Source organism: Triticum dicoccoides, chromosome 3A (assembly GCF_002162155.2).
Source record: "Triticum dicoccoides isolate Atlit2015 ecotype Zavitan chromosome 3A, WEW_v2.0, whole genome shotgun sequence".
NCBI classification, from domain to species: domain Eukaryota; kingdom Viridiplantae; phylum Streptophyta; class Magnoliopsida; order Poales; family Poaceae; genus Triticum; species Triticum dicoccoides.
In genome coordinates, this window is record NC_041384.1 from 289686883 (window position 1) to 289705127 (window position 18245).

The 18245-nt window shown below is 42.4% G+C and overlaps 1 protein-coding gene across 1 annotated transcript; it reads left to right on the forward strand.

Moving 5' to 3' along the window:
* Window positions 1-549: 549 nt before the first annotated feature.
* Window positions 550-4457, forward strand: LOC119268093 (neutral/alkaline invertase 1, mitochondrial-like). The gene is made up of 6 exons (XM_037549600.1): window positions 550-1310; window positions 2053-2218; window positions 2326-2537; window positions 2808-3301; window positions 3468-3516; window positions 3606-4457. The coding sequence occupies exons 1-6, from the start codon at window positions 708-710 to the stop codon at window positions 3924-3926; spliced, it is 1845 nt and encodes a 614-aa protein (XP_037405497.1). The 5' UTR covers window positions 550-707; the 3' UTR covers window positions 3927-4457.
* The last annotated feature ends 13788 nt before the right edge of the window (window positions 4458-18245 follow it).

Below are 18245 nucleotides of genomic sequence, written 5' to 3' on the forward strand. Positions count from 1 at the left end.
GTGCACCCATAGAGAGGAAGGGCCGCGCGTAGACCCACCTGTAAGCGACGAGCGTGAACGAGAGGAGGACGAAAACGAATCAGAACCGGAGCAACCGAATGGCCAGGATCACGCCACCTCAAACTGGACCCACATATCGAACGACCATCGTTCAAAATGAGCTGAGAAGCCTCATGTTCGGGCATGAATTAAGAATTGAGATGGTTTTCGTTAATGATGTGATTATACGACCATCAATTGAGGAATGACTGGACTCATGTCTCTGTTAAAAAAATACTTGACATGGTTTTACTTCAAATTGGAGGAAGTAGGTAATTAATGAATGGCAATGGGGTTTGTGTATATATAAGCAAGATGCAACAAAAATTAGAGAAAAAAACCCTCAGGGTGTCCAAAGGGCAATAAAGAAAAGAACCTCATCCAAAAGGCCAAAAGGAGAGACGGAGGAAAAACAATCGTTTAAAGCGTGCACTTTAAAACCGGGTGGGTCCCAGCCTACCCCTTCTCAGTTTATAAAGGTCACCTCCGCCCTTCCATTTACGCTACCCCCCACCCACACGGCCACACCAAAAACCAAACGGCACGGAACGCTGCAGTTTTCCAATCAGCCCCTGACCGACCACATATTTGGAAAAGCTTTCCCACTCTTGTGCCCTTTTACGCGTAGCCCCCAGCATCTCGCGTGTGACTTTCGCCGGAGCTACAATATGAATGGTCAAACCACCATGGGGCTCGCCGCCGCCGTGAGGCCATGCCGCCAGCGCCTCCTCACCTCCGCCTCAGCCGCGGCCGCGAAGGCCTCTGTGATCCGGCTCTTCCCAAGATGCCCCCACCCGCAACACCATCACCACGGCCGACGCCTCCCGTTCCTCGTGTCGGCGGCGTCGCATACCTCGCAATCCGACCCGAGCACCACCCCCACCCCCACCCCCGTAACCTCCGATCCCCGTTCCGCCGTCGCTGGCAACCTCCCCTTCTTCGACCGCGTGCTCTTCCCGGGCTCCTTCCCTCCGGAGACCCCGCCTGTGGAGGACCCGGCGCCGCCGGCTGATTTTCGCCCGGCGTCTGCTTCACCGGTGAGAGAGGAGACGGAGACGGAGAGGGAGGCATGGAGGCTACTGAGGAGGGCTGTGGTGAGCTACTGCGGCGAGCCGGTCGGCACGGTGGCGGCGGAGGACCCCGAGTGTACGGAGATGCTTAACTACGATCAGGTCTTCATCAGGGACTTTGTGCCCTCCGCTCTTGCCTTTCTCATGCGCGGGGAGACCGAGATCGTCCGCAATTTCCTCCTCCACACCCTGCAGCTGCAGGTGAGCGTCTGTGCATATTGGGATCCGGATCCGGATCATTTCGTTGAGCTATTTTTCTATTCGAAATAATTAGAGCGCTGTGACTAGTATTATTTGCGTGCACGGTGTGTGCTAATTGGGATAAGAGATCAGCGAATTCGTATGCAGGGTTAGAATATATATGAGATTTTTTACTGGCTTTAAAGATCGTAATTACCCTCTCCCTCTGTAATGAGTTCGCTTGCAGCATGTGGTTTTGTAGTTTTGTGATGAATTCTTGTTCTGTATGGGCTTGTATTCTGTGGACGAGACAAAGATAAGATTTACCTTTTGACGGCTAACATGTCTCTTCCGTACATATTGTCTTCGAAGAGAGTTTGGAAACTTATTGGTAGTAGTTATCAACATGAACCATATGCGGTATCCTGTTTACGGTTGAGTGATTTATCAGATGGATTATGCTTTGGAAATCCTTTGCCAAATCTCAATATCATAACTTATAAAGATATCTACTGCCGAATTCAACCTATTCTAGGCATCTGTGAGCAATACCACCAGTGATGTAACCAAATATGCTTGTAGAAGTTTCTGAAAGCTAGATCAGATGGCAAAAATATGATAACTTAAATCTTTTGTGACAATTTCCCTGAAAACTTAATAAAATGGCTTACTAGGTAATGTCTGTAAACAGAAGCTTCTTATCTAGCACTTCAATCAATTTGAATCTTTATTCAGTGATGTACATCATTTATCTGATGGTCAGAGCTGGGAGAAAACTGTTGACTGTTACAGCCCTGGGCAAGGCTTGATGCCAGCTAGTTTTAAGATTAGGACCATTCCACTTGATGAAAACAATGAAGCATTTGAGGAGATTCTGGATCCTGACTTTGGTGAATCAGCTATTGGCCGTGTAGCTCCAGTTGATTCTGGTATATCGACCCCCCTCTCTTTCATGCAGCCATACTGATATTAATCTGTAACAATTGTGAAATGTCTGTCCTGCAGCTTTAACCTAATCTAACCTAACCATTTGCAGGACTTTGGTGGATTATCTTACTGAGAGCATACTGCAAGATTACAGGAGACTATTCATTGCAAGAAAGAGTGGATGTGCAAACCGGGATTAAGCTGATCTTGAGTTTGTGTTTGTCTGATGGGTTTGACATGTTCCCCACTTTACTGGTCACAGACGGATCATGCATGATAGACAGGAGGATGGGGATACACGGGCATCCTCTTGAGATTCAAGTAAGCTGAAATTTAGACTCAATTCTGCAGTGTGGTCTTCCCTGAACAACTGTATTATCTCAATAGTCTAAGTCTACATGTAGGTACTGATGCTGTTCTTAAATGGTAGAATGACTTATGACTTTTAGCCTGCTGCAATGAAGCAACTAATGTGTTACTGAATGCAATACTATTTTGAAAGAACATGATGCTGCTACTTTAAACCTGTATTATCTAACATGTCGTTAGTAGAGAGAATCCCTTTACTTATGAGGCTTGGCCTGTTTTCAGGCTTTGTTCTATTCTGCTCTGAGATGCTCAAGGGAAATGATTGTTATGAACGAAGGCTCAAAACACCTCCTCCGAGCCATCAACAACAGGCTCAGTGCATTGTCTTTTCACATTAGGGAGTACTACTGGGTCGATATGAATAAGATAAACGAGATCTACAGATACAAGACAGAAGAATACTCACATGACGCAACTAACAAATTTAACATTTATCCCGAGCAAATTCCTTCCTGGCTTGTTGATTGGATTCCTGAGAAAGGGGGTTATCTTATTGGGAATCTGCAGCCAGCTCACATGGATTTTAGGTTCTTCTCACTTGGCAACCTTTGGGCCATATCTTCATCTCTAACTACTCCAACACAAGCCGAGGGAATACTTAGCCTTATTGAAGAGAAATGGGATGATCTTGTAGCAAATATGCCCGTCAAGATCTGTTACCCTGCAATGGAATATGATGAATGGCGCATTATTACAGGCAGTGACCCTAAGAACACGTGAGTCATCGCGCTGATAAAACTGATATTTTATTCTGTGTTTCTCTTTCTTTTGGTGGCAGCATATCTTTATGGTGTGTCCTATTCTATTTTCGAAGACTTAACATCTGCTCTCTAAACATAACACCACAGTTATTTGACATCTAACTATGTTGTGCAAGTGCAGCCCATGGTCATATCATAATGGTGGATCTTGGCCAACCCTACTGTGGCAGGTATGTATATATCAATGCACTTCTCCAAAATTCTTGTACCCTTATATGCTTATAAATTATCAGTGACCAACCATTGTTGCTGCTTATAGTTTACACTGGCCTGCATCAAAATGGGAAGACCAGAGTTGGCCCGTAGGGCCATTGCAGTGGCTGAGGAGAAGCTCTCAGCTGACAAGTGGCCAGAATACTATGACACCCGGTCTGGAAGATTCATTGGGAAGCAGTCACGGTCATATCAGACATGGACTATTGCTGGTTTTCTGACCTCCAAGATGTTGCTGGAAAACCCAGAGCTGGCTTCTATCCTGACCTGTGATGAGGATCTTGAGCTCCTTGAAGGCTGTGCTTGCTGCCTCTCGAAGAGGACTAGATGCTCACGGCGTGCGGCCAAATCAGATATCATTGGGTAAAACAGCAGAAACCCTTCTACTCTTGCTACTCAGCACACAAGTATACGATCGACTGAGAACTAACTGAAGTGGATACACTCTAGCCATGTACAAATCAGATATCATTGGGTAAAACAGCAGAAACCCTTCTACTCTTGCTACTCCGCACACAAGTGTACGATTGACTGAGAATTAACTGAAGTGGATACACTCTAGCCATGTACATTATAGGTTTACGGTAGATATCCATCCATTCATTCATTCCCTCAATGTGCGCTCATTCTTTTTTGCTGAGCCGCCATTGATGGGAACTGCCCTGGGTGATACCGGTGGTCTAGAAGAGCATCGCCATTTTATGTTGGAGCTCTCATTTACACACAAAAGAGTAATTTGCTCCTGTATCGGTCACCTGCCTCTCCTGACTCGGGAGTGATGCCAAGTCCTGACGAGTATATCTCTATCAGCATTTGAGCTGTATGTTGCATTATTTGCAAAACTGAGACTCTGTACCATGTTCTTGTCATGAATAATGACACGTTTTCCATTTGATTCTGCTGGATGCTTGAGATGCTCAGAATTGGTTTCAGTGTTACTCCCTTAGAGCAACTCTAGCAGATCCCGCATCCCCCCGGCCTGCAAAATGTGTTTGCAGTTTGCGCAAAAACGCCTTTGCGGGTCGGCGCGGCCGGCCACAGTTGCAGACCCCGCATAATGGACCCATAAAAAAAGATATTTTTTGAATATGCTTTTTTACGGGTCGGCTTTGCGGCGTCTGATCTTCTGGCGCAGCTCCTTCCGGCCCGTAAAACTTAAATTTGCAACTTAAGTTGAGCTAGCACAATGCATTTCTTTGCTTTTGCAACAACATTAGATACAAAAGACATCACCAAATCTTTGCTAGAATAGCAAAACCAAAGAAAACAAGAACCACAAGTATGCATTTAAGAAGATTTCCAACTTCCACAACTGCTCTCACAAGTTGGACTAATATCTTCTTCATGCATTCATTGTTGATCTGCGGATTCTTGATTTTGCATTCTTCTTTCTTCATCTTTGGTTCGAAAGAAGTAGACTTTGCTTCCCCTCTAGCTACACATGCAACCGCATCATTGCCTTCGATTGTACTAAGGAGTGCACCAACATCTATTAAGTTTCTTTCTATCAATAAATCAATGTATTGGCCTTCCCAAAACCAAAATGAGCATCCATCATCCTACACAAAAGAATGAGCAAGCTCGAAGTGAGCTACCGTAACTGAACTAAAGAATGAGCTATCAAATGAGCTACCGCAAGTGTACGTACCCCGTCGTTTTCGCATTTGAAGAACACCCATCCGGGGTGCTTCGACGTGCCCGAAGTGAGCCGCAGCACTTTTCGCGTGCAGTCGTCGCACTGTATGAGCGGCATCGGCAAGCCATAAAGACACTCACGAGCGCCTAGCCTGGTGGACGGCTGAATGAATCCATGTCCGCAAACCTTCGGCGGCGGCGGGCGAACGAACCCGTACCTGCATGCGGCGATGCGCCCTTGCTTGGGCTGCGGGAGAGGCTCCCCGACCCACTCCATCGCTTAGGGCAGCAGCCGGCGGCCGGAAAAAGCCAAATCCGGCGGCCCGCGATGAAGTGCCACAGATCCGCAAATCCGGCGGCCCGCCGACGCAGGGGGGAAGGGAGGGGAGGCCTTGTGCGCGTGGCGGACTTTCGGCGTGCTCCTGCCGGCTGCTTTCGCCGGAATCTTGCGCAACGGCCGCCGGCGACGCGAGGGGGAGAGGAGAGGTGGTTGGTGGGGGAAAGCGCGGGATGAAATGTCCCCCACCAACCGCTTTCACTTATATGCAGGGCATTGCTGCCACGCGGGGGAAACCCGCGTCTTCCCAGGTTGGGGTCGGGATTTTGCCGCGCTCCTCAAAAAAATTTACGGGCTGGGGCGGGATGCGGGGTTTGATCGGGCTGGTTTTTTCGCTCTGACCCGCATTCTGGTGGTTATTTTACGGGTCGGGGCAGGATGCGAGGTCTGCTAGAGTTGCTCTTAGTGGTCCTAGCCTGAACTTCTGGACCAGTAAAGTTCATGTTACTCTTGTTGGCTAACAACTACTCCCTCCGTTCCTGAATATACGCCCTCCTTTCAGAGATTCTAATATGGACTACATACAAGGCAAACGGAGTGAATCTACGCTCTAAAACATTATTCTGATCACGGGATCATAATATTATTCTGATCACAACATGAACTTCCTGAGTTACACGCCTGAGCTTCCCTTAGTAGGAACCCGACCTTCGGGCTATCTTCACAAGCGTGTCTCCCCGCGCGAATTATTTTGCTTAGTCGTGTTCTATATGATGTAAGTGTAATATAGAAACGGTTTTTAGCAACTAAATGCCTGTTTTAAATAGGAATCTCGCTCGTTGGCGGATTTTGCTCTCAGGTCGTGATGAACTTGCGTTTTTTTGCAATTTTACTGTGTGAGTTGTTCGACCTGAACTTCCCCCGGTGCTAGGTTGAACTTCCGCCAACATTGCCCAAATGGGGCTTGCGATATACCGTTGGAAAGCTATGGACACGAGTATCATGACCCAAATTAATTTTTTGGCAAAATGTAAGCGGTTTAAGAGCAGTTTTGAAAATCATTTTTTCTTCATACAAAAAACATGAATTGTATTTTTGATCGCATTTCTAAACCGTTTATCGGAATGAGACAAATAATATTGCGTTGGAAAGCTGCTGCAAAACCGCTCCTTCCACATGTTGAAAGTTTTCTGTAATTCCCTATGGTTAAAGAGTAATTTGGAAAAACGATTTTTTTGCAAATCGAACAGCCGAGTTTGTATTTTCGATGCCACTTCTAAACGACTAATCCAATTGAGGCAAATGATATGGCATTGGAAAGTTTATGAAAATGCGCTACTTCCACATTTTGAAAGTTTTTTCTAATTTTGAACGGATTAAAAGTAACTTAGAAAACGGTATAAGTTCCACCGAGTTCGTATTTCTGAGTTAACTTTTTAGCCGTATCTCCAAATGCAGCAAATGATGTGGCGTTGGAAAGATTGAACAAATGCAAAACTTTTTGGTATGTATTGTTTCTCCGAGTTCTTTACGGTTTTAAGTCAATTTTGAAATAGGCTAAAAACGTTTTTCGCCGTAATTTCTACAAAATTTATCGGAATGGGGCAAATAATATGCCGTTGAAAAACTATGGAAAATGCAAAACATTTTCATGTTGATGGTTTTCTCTAATTCCTAGGCGTTTACAAGTAATTTTGAAAATGGCGAGATCATTTGTTCTACCTTTATCGCGGAATAGATTCTTTGAAAATGCACCGCGTGAAGAACTTGAACTTCTCGGCATGCGTACTTAAACTTCACTCTATTTTTCACGTGCTTTTTTCGCTCGTAGCTCTCAATCTACTCTCCGGAATTGAGCAAGTGATATACCGATGGAAAGCTGTTGTAAACACACAACTTTCCCGTGTTGACCATTTTTTCATACTCGCGGTGGTTTTAAAAGTTTTTCATCTGAAATTCATTCAGTATAGTAGTTGAATTTCCTGCTGTTTTCACGTTGAACTTCTGTGATGTATTTTCGTTTGTAATTTTCTCATCCATTGGTCAGTGTTAGACAAATTATATTCCTTTTGTATAAACCTCTCTCACAATTTTTTTTAACATTCTCCGACCAAGGACTTGAACTTATAACAACAAAAAAACTGGACCTTGCCTTTTAATTCATTTTTCTAATATTAAACACACACCATGTAGTACATGAACCTTTTCCAATTTTATAATTTAAATTTTTTATTTTTCTTTTTTGAAATCAAGTTGCTCCCAAATAATAAGTGAACTTCTTTGTGGATTTAGAGAATTATTTTAAAACGCAAAAAGAACATTGTTTGTGTGTTTTCGAACATGAAAATACAAGGTGAACCTCTCTCGTAGGAATTTTTGAACTTCTCCGGACAGGGCACTTGAACTTATTTCAACAAACCTTTTAAACTTTTATTTTTCTATACTTTTATTTCTCACCTGAAATGCATTCATTGTAGCATTTGAACTTCTCATTGTTTTCACTATTAACTTCTGTCACATTTTTGTGTATACGTCGAATTACGTGCACTTAAAGGTCGTACATCATTTTTTCCATTTAAAACATGTAATTGGAGGTTGGATGTCCCACAATATAAATTCTGAACCGTGCACGGATGTGCACGTGAACTTCTTGCAACAAATCTGAGTTTTTTATATACTTCGAACTTATCTATTATTTTAATTTCAACTCCTAAGTCATATTCTTAGAAATGAAATATGTTTTTAAATAAGTGTCAAACATTTTTTTTGTAAATTGAGCTTCATAAGTTTATTTATTTTTCTTAGAAACGGTAATAATTTGAGTTTTCCGTATACATTGAACTGCTCCTCTATTTTAGTTTGAACTTCGTCATTTATATTCTTTAGTTACAAGGAAACCTGAGTTTTTTTATAAATATCAAACTTCTCTATTTTCGTAATTTGGACATCTTGGTTTATTTCCTGGTAGAAACGGAAAAATCCTAGTATTCTAATAAATATTGAACTGGACCGTTATTTAAATATGAACTTCTAGAGTTTTTTTGTAAGAAGCGGTGAAAACCATTTTTATGAATTTTGTACAGCTCTATTTAAAAAAATGAACTTCTTGTTTTCATTCTTTAATAAATAGGAAAATCTGAATTTTGTATAACCATCGAACTATTCCAGTTTTTAGATTTGAACTTCTAGGGTTTTTTTAACAGATAAAATCCTCTTTTATATAAATTTGTGTTGTGATGCTTTATTTTTTGTGTTTGGCCTTCTTGGGGTTTGTAATAAACATTGTACTTTCTTGTCTTTTTTTATAGAACGGGGAAATCCATGTTCTTTATAATTTTCGAAATGATCAAAATTTTAAATTTGAACTTCTAGGTTATTTTAGAAATGAGGAAAATCCATTTTCCAATAGAAGGAGAAATCCATGAGCTTTTGTACAAACATATGTGTCTCTTTTTTGTTTTCCCGTTTTTATCGAACTCTCCAATTTATTAAATATGAACTTCGAGAGTTAACATTATTCTAGGCGAGTCTTGTTTCATTTTTCGTATAGAAATATCATAGTGCATTGTTTTTTAAATTCGAACTTCTTGGTTATATATCTAGAAACAAAAAAATTCCAATTTTTTTATTAAGATTGAACTTCTTTGTTAGTTTAATTAGAATTTCTTGGTTTAACAGTGAAAATGAAATGCTCTGTCATTCTAATTTATTATAAACTTTGAACTTCCCTGTTATTTTAATTTGAACTTCTTAGTTTTATTCTTAGAAAAAAAATATTTTTTAAATTCACATCAAAACCTTTAAAAAATGAATTACATACTTTTATTTTTCCTATAAACGGTAAGAATTTTGAGTTATTTGTTACATCAAAGTACTCCATTTTTCAAATTTGAACTTTTTGATTTTATTCTTGAGTAACTAGGAAAATCTCATTTTTTTACAAACGTTGAAGTGCTCAAAATTTTAAATTTGGACTTCTTGATTTTATTTCTCTTAGTAACGTAAAAAATCCTAGTTTTGTAATAAGCAAATGCTCCACTATTTTAATTTGAACTTCTAGGTTTTTACAAACCGAGAAAATCCATGTTATATAATTTTTTTTGACCTGATCATTTTAAAAAAATTGCACTTCCTTGTTTTGTAATAAATATCGAACTTCTCTGTTATTTAAATTTGAACCTCTAGGTTACTTAGAAACGGGGAAAATGCACATGTTTTATACATAAAGTTATACGCCTTTTGAAACAATGGGGGACCGAGACAACGCACGACCAAGGAGCACCCAGTATTTCAATGTTTGACTCTTTGATTTGAAGTTATGTATTTAAAAGAGTTATATATTTAACTCTTTGATTTGAAGTGATTTTTCTAGATTTAAATTTTGTTATGTGCTCTTTTCAAATTTGTCTATCACTTGAAGTTCTAAAAAATTGCTACTCTCCGATGTTTTACCTTGCATGTTTATTTTTTATTTGAATTTGCTGAGATAACGCACTCGACCTTCTCGAACACAACATTTTAACCTTCACAAATAGAAATTTAAAGTAATTTTTTTGCACGATGGTACAAGACAAACAGAGCAACACCCCACACACTGATGCTCACATGTTGTTTTCTCCTTCTATTATTATACACATTGAACGACACACGTCTGCTAGGACCAACTTCTCTCTTTTTTTGTCCCATAGGAACACATGTACGCAAGAGAACATCTATGGACCAAGGAGCACCCAGTTTTTTTGACAGTGACGACATGTGTTCTGTCTCACACTTTGATTGCCTTTTTGCTTGTTCTCTCCCAGAACGACTAAATCCAGCGTTGCCATAGCAACTGGGAACACTAGTAGAAAAGAGGGCTTTGGTTCAGGCCGGGTCAGGCCATTAGTCCCGGTTCAGTCTAGAACTGGGACCCATGGGGGCATTGGTCCCGGTTCGTGAGGCTAGGGGCCTGCCGGGCCTCGTGGGGGCATAGGTCCCGGTTCGTCATGCCCCTTTGGTCCCGGTTGGTGGGACGAACCGGGACCAATGGGCCTCGCTCCTGGCCCACCACCATTGGTCCCGGTTGGTGGCTTGAACTGGGACCACAGGCTTCCCTTTAGTCCCGGTTCATGCCACGAACAGGGACCAATGAGGTGCCTATATATACCCCTTGCCCGCGAGCAGAGCACCCCAGTGCTCTGTTTTTCTCTGGCTGGTGAGGGGAGGGCTTTGTGGTGCTCTAGCTCACCTCCTATGGACATGAGGTGTTCGATGAAATGCCCGAGCCACACTAGTTAAGCTTTCTCCTCTCGAAGCTCGACCTCAAAGCTCCATTTTCCTTGAGATTTGTCTAGGTTTAGCGGCCCATCACGTCCCATTCCCGTCTTCACCGCCGTCGATCGCCTGCACCGATCTCGTCGCTGGCACCACCGTGGTGAGCCTCTTGTTCTTATCTTCTTTCTGAAAGAAAAAATTCTTACTTTAGATAGATACTTGTCTAATTTTCTTACTTTTATTATTGCTTGTTATTATATAGTGCGATGGTTTTGGTATCCGCCCCCGTCGGCCCTTGTCCTGGCTATGATTCGGATGTGGTGTATATTATCTTTTTATAACTATTTGGTTCATTTATTGTTTATGACAATTATGCCGACCAACGTGACATAGATTTTATTTATCTAGGAGGTAGTTGAACTGGAAATTCCAACCGACCCTATTGTCGAGAGGTTAAATTTAGTTGAAGAAGAAAAAATTACTTGAAGGAAAAAATAAAAAAAGGAGGAGGAGAAGATGATATTGGAGTTGCATGTTGCGGATGTCGTCGATGATCACAAGATCAAGATGGATGCAATGCGGTTGAAGATGAGAAAGATTAGAAAATATGCCATTCATACCGAGGCTTGGTATCATTATGCTGTTGGATCAATTGTTACCTTGGTTGCGATTATGATCGCATTTGTTTTTGCATTGAAATGCTTTACATAGTTTCAATGTATGGTTTAATTAATTAGATGCTCTGGAGAGCTATATGTTGTTAGATGAGAACTATGTATGTACTTTGGTTTTAATGTGATGATGAACTTCTATTAATTTGGTCACTTAATTATCTATTCATGATGTTCTGTAATGGTTTTTGACACACTTAATTATATATAATGCACGCAAATGAACCAGCAATGGATGTACGGTGAAAGACACACCTCCGAGTACATTAAGGGCGTGCATGATTTTTTCGAAGTGGCTGAGGCAAACAAGCAGAATGGTTTTATGTGTTGTCCATGCCCTAAATGTGGGAATACGAAGTCTTACTCTGACCGGAAAATCCTCACACCCACCTGCTTTACAATGGTTTCATGCCACACTATAATGTTTGGACGAGTCATGGAGAAATAGGGGTTATGATGGAAGACGGCGAAGAAGAAGAGGACGATGACAACTATGTGCCCCCTGAATATGGTGATGCTGCAACGGGGGAAGCTGCTGAAGATCAAGAGAACCAGACGATGTGCCCAATGATGCTGCAACGGGGGAAGCTGCTGAAGATCATGAGGAACCAGACGATGTGCCCGATGATGATGATCTCCGCCGGGTCATTCTCGATGCAAGGACGCAATGCGAAAGTCAAAAGGAGAAGCTGAAGTTCGATCGCATGTTAGAGGATCACAAAAAAAGGGTTGTACCCCAATTGCGAAGATGGCAACACAAAGCTCGGTACCGTACTAGAATTGCTGCAGTGGGAGGCAGAGAATGCTGTGCCTGACAAAGGATTTGAGAAGCTACTGAAAATATTGAATAAGAAGCTTCCAAAGGATAACGAATTGCCCGACAGTACATACGTAGCAAAGAAGGTCGTATGCCCTCTAGGATTGGAGGTGCAGAAGATACATGCATGCCCTAATGACTGCATCCTCTACCGCGGTGCATACAAGGATCTGAATGCATGCCCGGTATGCGGTGCATTGCGGTATAAGATCAGACAAGATGACCCTGGTGATGTTGACGGCGAGCCTCGCAGGAAGAGGGTTCCTGCGAAGGTGATGTGGTATGCTCCTATAATACCATGGTTGAAACGTCTGTTCAGAAACGAAGAGCATGCCAAGTTGATGCGATGGCACAGTGAGGACCGTAAGAAAGACGGGAAGTTGAGAGCACCCGCTAACGGGTCGCAGTGGAGAAAAATCGAGAGAAAGTACTGGCCTGAGTTTGCAAGTGACCCAAGGAACATATGGTTTGGTTTAAGCACGGATGGCATTAAGCCTTTCGGGGAGTAGAGCAGCAATCACAGCACCTGGCCCGTGACTCTATGTATGTATAACCTTCCTCCTTGGATGTGCATGAAGCAGAAGTTCATTATGATGCCAATTCTCATCCAAGGCCCTAAGCAACCCGGCAATGACATTGATGTATTCCTAAGGCCATTAGTTGAAGAACTTTTACAACCGTGGAATGGAAACGGTGTATGTACGTGGGATGAGCACAAACATGAGGAATTTAACCTGCACGCATTGCTGTTTGTAACCATCAACAATTGGCCCGCTCTCAGTAACCTTTCAGGACAGACAAACAAGGGATACCACGCATGCACGCACTGTTTAGAAGAAACTGAAAGTATATACCTGGACAAATGCAGGAAGAATGTGTACCTGGGCCATCGTCAATTTCTTCCGACCAACCATCAATGTCGAAAGAAAGGCAAGCATTTCAAAGGCGAGGCAGATCACCGGAAGAAGCCCACCATGCGTGCCGGTGATCACGTACTTCCTATGGTCAATGATTTACACGTAATCTTTGGAAAGGGTCCCGGCGGACTAGCTGTTCCGAATGACGCTGAGGGAGACACACCCATGTGGAAGAAGAAATCTATATTTTGGGACCTACCCTACTAGAAAGACCTAGAGGTCCGATCTTCAATCGACGTGATGCATGTGACGAAGAACCTTTGCGTGAACCTCCTAGGCTTCTTGGGCGTCGATGGGAAGACAAACGATACACCTGAGGCACGGGAGGACTTGCAACGTTTGCACGAAAAAGACGGCATGCCTCCGAAGCAGTATAAAGGTCCTGCCAGCTACGCTCTTACGAAAGAAGAGAAAGAAATCTTCTTTGAATGCCCGCTCAGTATGAAGGTCACGACTGGCTTCTCGTCGAATATAAAGGGAATAATAAATATGCCAGAGAAAAAGTTCTAGAATCTAAAGTCTCATGACTGCCACGTGATTATGACATAATTTCTTCTGGTTGCATTGAGGGGGCTTCTACCGAAAAACGTCTGATTAGCCATTGTGAAGCTATGTGCATTCCTCAATGCAATCTCTTAGAAGGTGATCGATCCAGAAATCGTACCAAGGCTAAGGAGTGATGTGGCACAATGTCTTGTCAGTTTCGAGCTGGTGTTCCCACCATCCTTCTTCAATATCATGACGCGCGTCCTAGTTCATCTAGTCGACGAGATTGTCATTCTGGGGCCCGTATTTCTACACAATATGTTCCCCTTTGAGAGGTTCATGGGAGTCCTAAAGAAATATGTCCGTAACCGCGCTAGGCCAGAAGGAAGAATCTCCATGGGCCATCAAACCGAGGATGTCATTGGGTTTTGTGTTGACTTCATTCCTGGCCTTAAGAGGATAGGTCCCCCTAAATCGCGGTATGAGGGGAGACTGACTAGAAAAGGCACGCTGGGAGGGGCCTCAATAATATGCAGGGACGGATATTCTTGGTCTCAAGCACACTACACAGTTCTACAGAACTCTACTTTGGTGACCCCGTATGTCGATGAACACAAGAACAGTCTGCGCTCCAAACACCCAGAGCAGTGCGACGACTAGATTACATGTGAACACATCAGGACTTTCAGCAGTTGGTTGGAAACACGTCTCAAAGGTGACAACACTGTTTGTGATGAGCTGTACTTGTTGTCCAGGGGACCATCTTTGACTGTATTGACTTACAAAGGATACGAGATAAATGAGAATACATTTTACACGATCGCCCAAGATCAAAAGAGCACCAACCAAAACAGTGGTGTCCGCTTTGATGCAACAACCGAGAGGGGAAAGGACACATATTATGGTTACATAGTGGAGATATGGGAACTTGACTACGGACATGATTTTAAGGCCCCTTTGTTTAAGTGCAAATGGGTCAATCTGTCAGGAGGCGGGGTACAGGTAGACCCACAGTACGGAATGACAACAATGGATCTCAACAATCTTGCGTATGCAGACGAACCATTCGTCCTAGCCAATGATGTGGCACAGGTTATCTATGTGAAGGGCATGTCTGCCAAACCGAGAAAAAGAAAAGATAAGGAAGCGAATACATCATACAATGAGCCAAAGCGCCACATAGTTCTTTTAGGAAAAAGGGACATCGTGGGAGTGGAGGGCAAGACAGACATGTCTGAAGGTTATGAAAAGTTTCATGAAATTCCTTCCTTCAAAGTCAAGGCTAACCCAAGCATCCTGATAAACGATGAAGATTATCCATGGTTACGGCGCAATAAGCAAATGACACAAGCGAAGAAAAAGTGAAGACTTTCTCCCGCAACTATTATGATGATACCATGCCAACTTTGTAACAGACAAGTATGATACCATTGTCCGCTTTGTACATGCACATGCTATGTGGGTGAAATTATGATACCATGCCAACTTTCAACTTTTTCAGAGTTCATTTGAAATGCTTTAATGTCTTATGGTTCTGCCCTCGTAATACCATTATTCAAATTTTAACTATTCAAAATTGAAAACTAATGTCACTAACAGAAAGTTTATAATTTTTCTAAAACTAATGGCACTAACAGAAAGTTTATAATTTTTCTAACCTAAAAGCAAAAAGAATTAAAAAAAGCAAAAAACAAAAGAAAATAATAATGCAAAAAACAAAACAAAAAAACTAGAAAAAACTATTTTTATAGTAAAGTTAATCACAAACTTGTGATTCACACAAATTTCAAAGAATTCAAATTTTAACTACTTAAATTTGAAAACTAATGGCACTAACAGAAAGTTCATAGTTTTTCTAAAACTAATGGCACTAATAGAAAGTTTATAATTTTTCTGACCTAAAAGCAAAAAGTATTAAAAAATAAAGCAAAGAATAAAGCAAAAAATAAAAGAAAATAAATAATGCAAAAAACAAAACAAAAAAACTGGAAAAAAAACTATTTTTATAGTAAAGTTGATCACAAACTTATGATTCACACAAATATCAAAGAATTCAAATTTGAAAACTAATGGCACTAACAGAAAGTTTATAATTTTTGTGACCTAAAAGAAAAATAATTAAAAATAAACTATAATAAAATAAATAAAAATAAAAACAATAAGTATTTTGTTGTAAGTAGAAACAAAATAAAATAAATAAAGCAACAAAGAAAACAAAAAAGTGCCACCTACTGGGCCCCCACGGCCTGAATACGACTAGAAACCCTACCATGGGCCAGGATTCTGGCCCACAGGTGGCCCAGTAGACCCACAGGCACACAGCGTATGGTTAGGCCCGAAAGCCTACAATTGAGAGGAGCTCGAGAGGGTGGGCGCCAACTGTCGTGGAATTGTCACGGCAGATGTCCTTAGTGTCAGGACTTAGTCGTGAGGCCAACGCATCTATGTGGTAGCTTGAGAGGGGTTGAGCGAGACGAGAGACGCGATGTTTTACCCAGGTTCGGCCCCTCACGGTGGAGGTAAAAGCCTACATCCTGCTTCATTGATATTGATGATGATGATCACGATTACAAGAGTGCTCTATCTCGAGAGCTATTGTCTAAACCTAACTTGTCCCACTTGTGGAACTTGTGAATCTTGTCCCTTTTGGGGAGCCCTGCCCCTCCTTATATATGTTGGAGGGGCGGATTACATGTAGAGTCCTATTAGGATTAGGACTAGTCTATCTTAATACAAACCAGATACAAGTCCAGGTCTTAGCTCCTTGTAAGATAATGTTCCCCATGCCTTTCCTCTTAAACCGGCCCACCATTAAACGTGAACCGGCCTTCTAGGCCTTGGGCCTTGTCATCCGTCTGTCCCGCACGCCGGATCACCAGTGAGTCATAAGACCAGGTGGGTTGCTTGTAAACCGCCAGGTCAGGGCGGGTCGCCAGTAACTCGCCAAGTGTCAGCGGGGTCTTCAGATAAACCGCCAAGTCCTGGCCGGGTTAACTTCCGGCCGGTTTACACCGCGGGGTATATCCCCGACAGTGGGCGCAGCAGCGCTTATAAACCACTCTCGAGCTCTCTCAGCTAGCGAGGTGGTACTAAACTTTTGACGCGGGGCAGCACAAGGCCTTTGGTCCCGGTTGGTACCACCAACCGGGACTAAAGGGGGCATTGGTCCCGGTTCGTGGCACCAACCGGGACCAATGCTCCTCGCCCCTGGCCCATGATCATTAGTCCCGGTTTGTGCCACAAACCGGGACTAAAGGGTTGGTCCTCGTTGCGGGCAGAGTTTAGTCCCACCTCGCCAACCGAAGGGGGCTCACACCGGTTTATAAGCCCTTCCCTGTCTGCCTTGTTGAGCTCCTCTCAAAGTGAAAATAGATGCCCTTATAGAGAAAAGTTTAACCAAAATTCAGAGTGAATTTCTCTGAAATTCATAGAAATTTACTATGAGTTTAGGTTGAAATTTCTCTATAAGCGCATCTATGCTCATTTTTTAGTAAGTTAATCACAAACTTGTGATTCACACAAATTTCAAAGAATTCAAATTTTAACTATTCAAATTTGAAAACTAATGGCACTAACAGAAAGTTTATAATTTTTCTAAAACTAATGGCACTAACAGAAAGTTTATAATTTTGCTAACCTAAAAGCAAAAAGAATTAAAAATTAAAGCAAAAAACAAAAGAAAATAAATAATGCAAAAAACAAAACAAAAAACAGGAAAAAATATATTTTTATAGTAAAGTTAATCAAAAACTTGTGATTCACACAAATTTCAAACAATTCAAATTTTAACTATTCAAATTTGAAAACTAATGGCACTAAAAAAGTTTATAATTTTTCTAAAACTAATGGCACTAACAGAAAGTTTATAATTTTGCTGACCTAAAAGCAAAAAGAATTAAAAAAAAAGCAAAAAACAAAAGAAAATAAATAATGCAAAAAACAAAACAAAAAACTGGAAAAATAAAATAAAAATAGCAACATTAAGTATTTTGTTGTAAGTAGAAAGAAAATAAAATAAATAAAGCAACAAAGAAAACAAAAAAAAGTGCCACCTACTGGGCCCCCACGGCCTGAATACGACTAGAAACCCTAGCATGGGCCAGGATTCAGGCCCGCAGGAGGCCCAGTAGGCCCACAGGCAGATAAAGTGACTTTAGGCCCGTAAGCCTGCATTTGAGAGGAGCTCGAAGTGGTCAGCGCAGCAGGGCTTATAAACCACTATCGAAGCCTCTCGGCTAGCGAGGTGGGACTAAACATCCCACCGCACCGCGCCAGTTCCAGCACAAGGCCTTTAGTCCCGGTTGGTGCCACCAACCGGGACTAAAGGGGTGCATTGGTACCGGTTCGTGGCATCAACCGGGACCAAAGGCCGCCGCTTCCCGCCCTTTGGGCTGCTGAAAAGAGGCCTTTGGTCCCGGTTGGTGGCACCAACCGGGACTAAAGGGGGGCATTGGTCCCCGTTGATGCCACGAACCGGGACCAAAGCCTTTTCTATATAACCAAACACTTACGAAATTTCCCCCACCCGCCATTCTTCTCTCCAGCGCCGCCAGGCTACTGCGCTACTCCTCGACGCCGGCCCCTGCCCCGACGTCGCCGTTGCCTCCCCTAGCCGCCCGAGGTCGCCGTC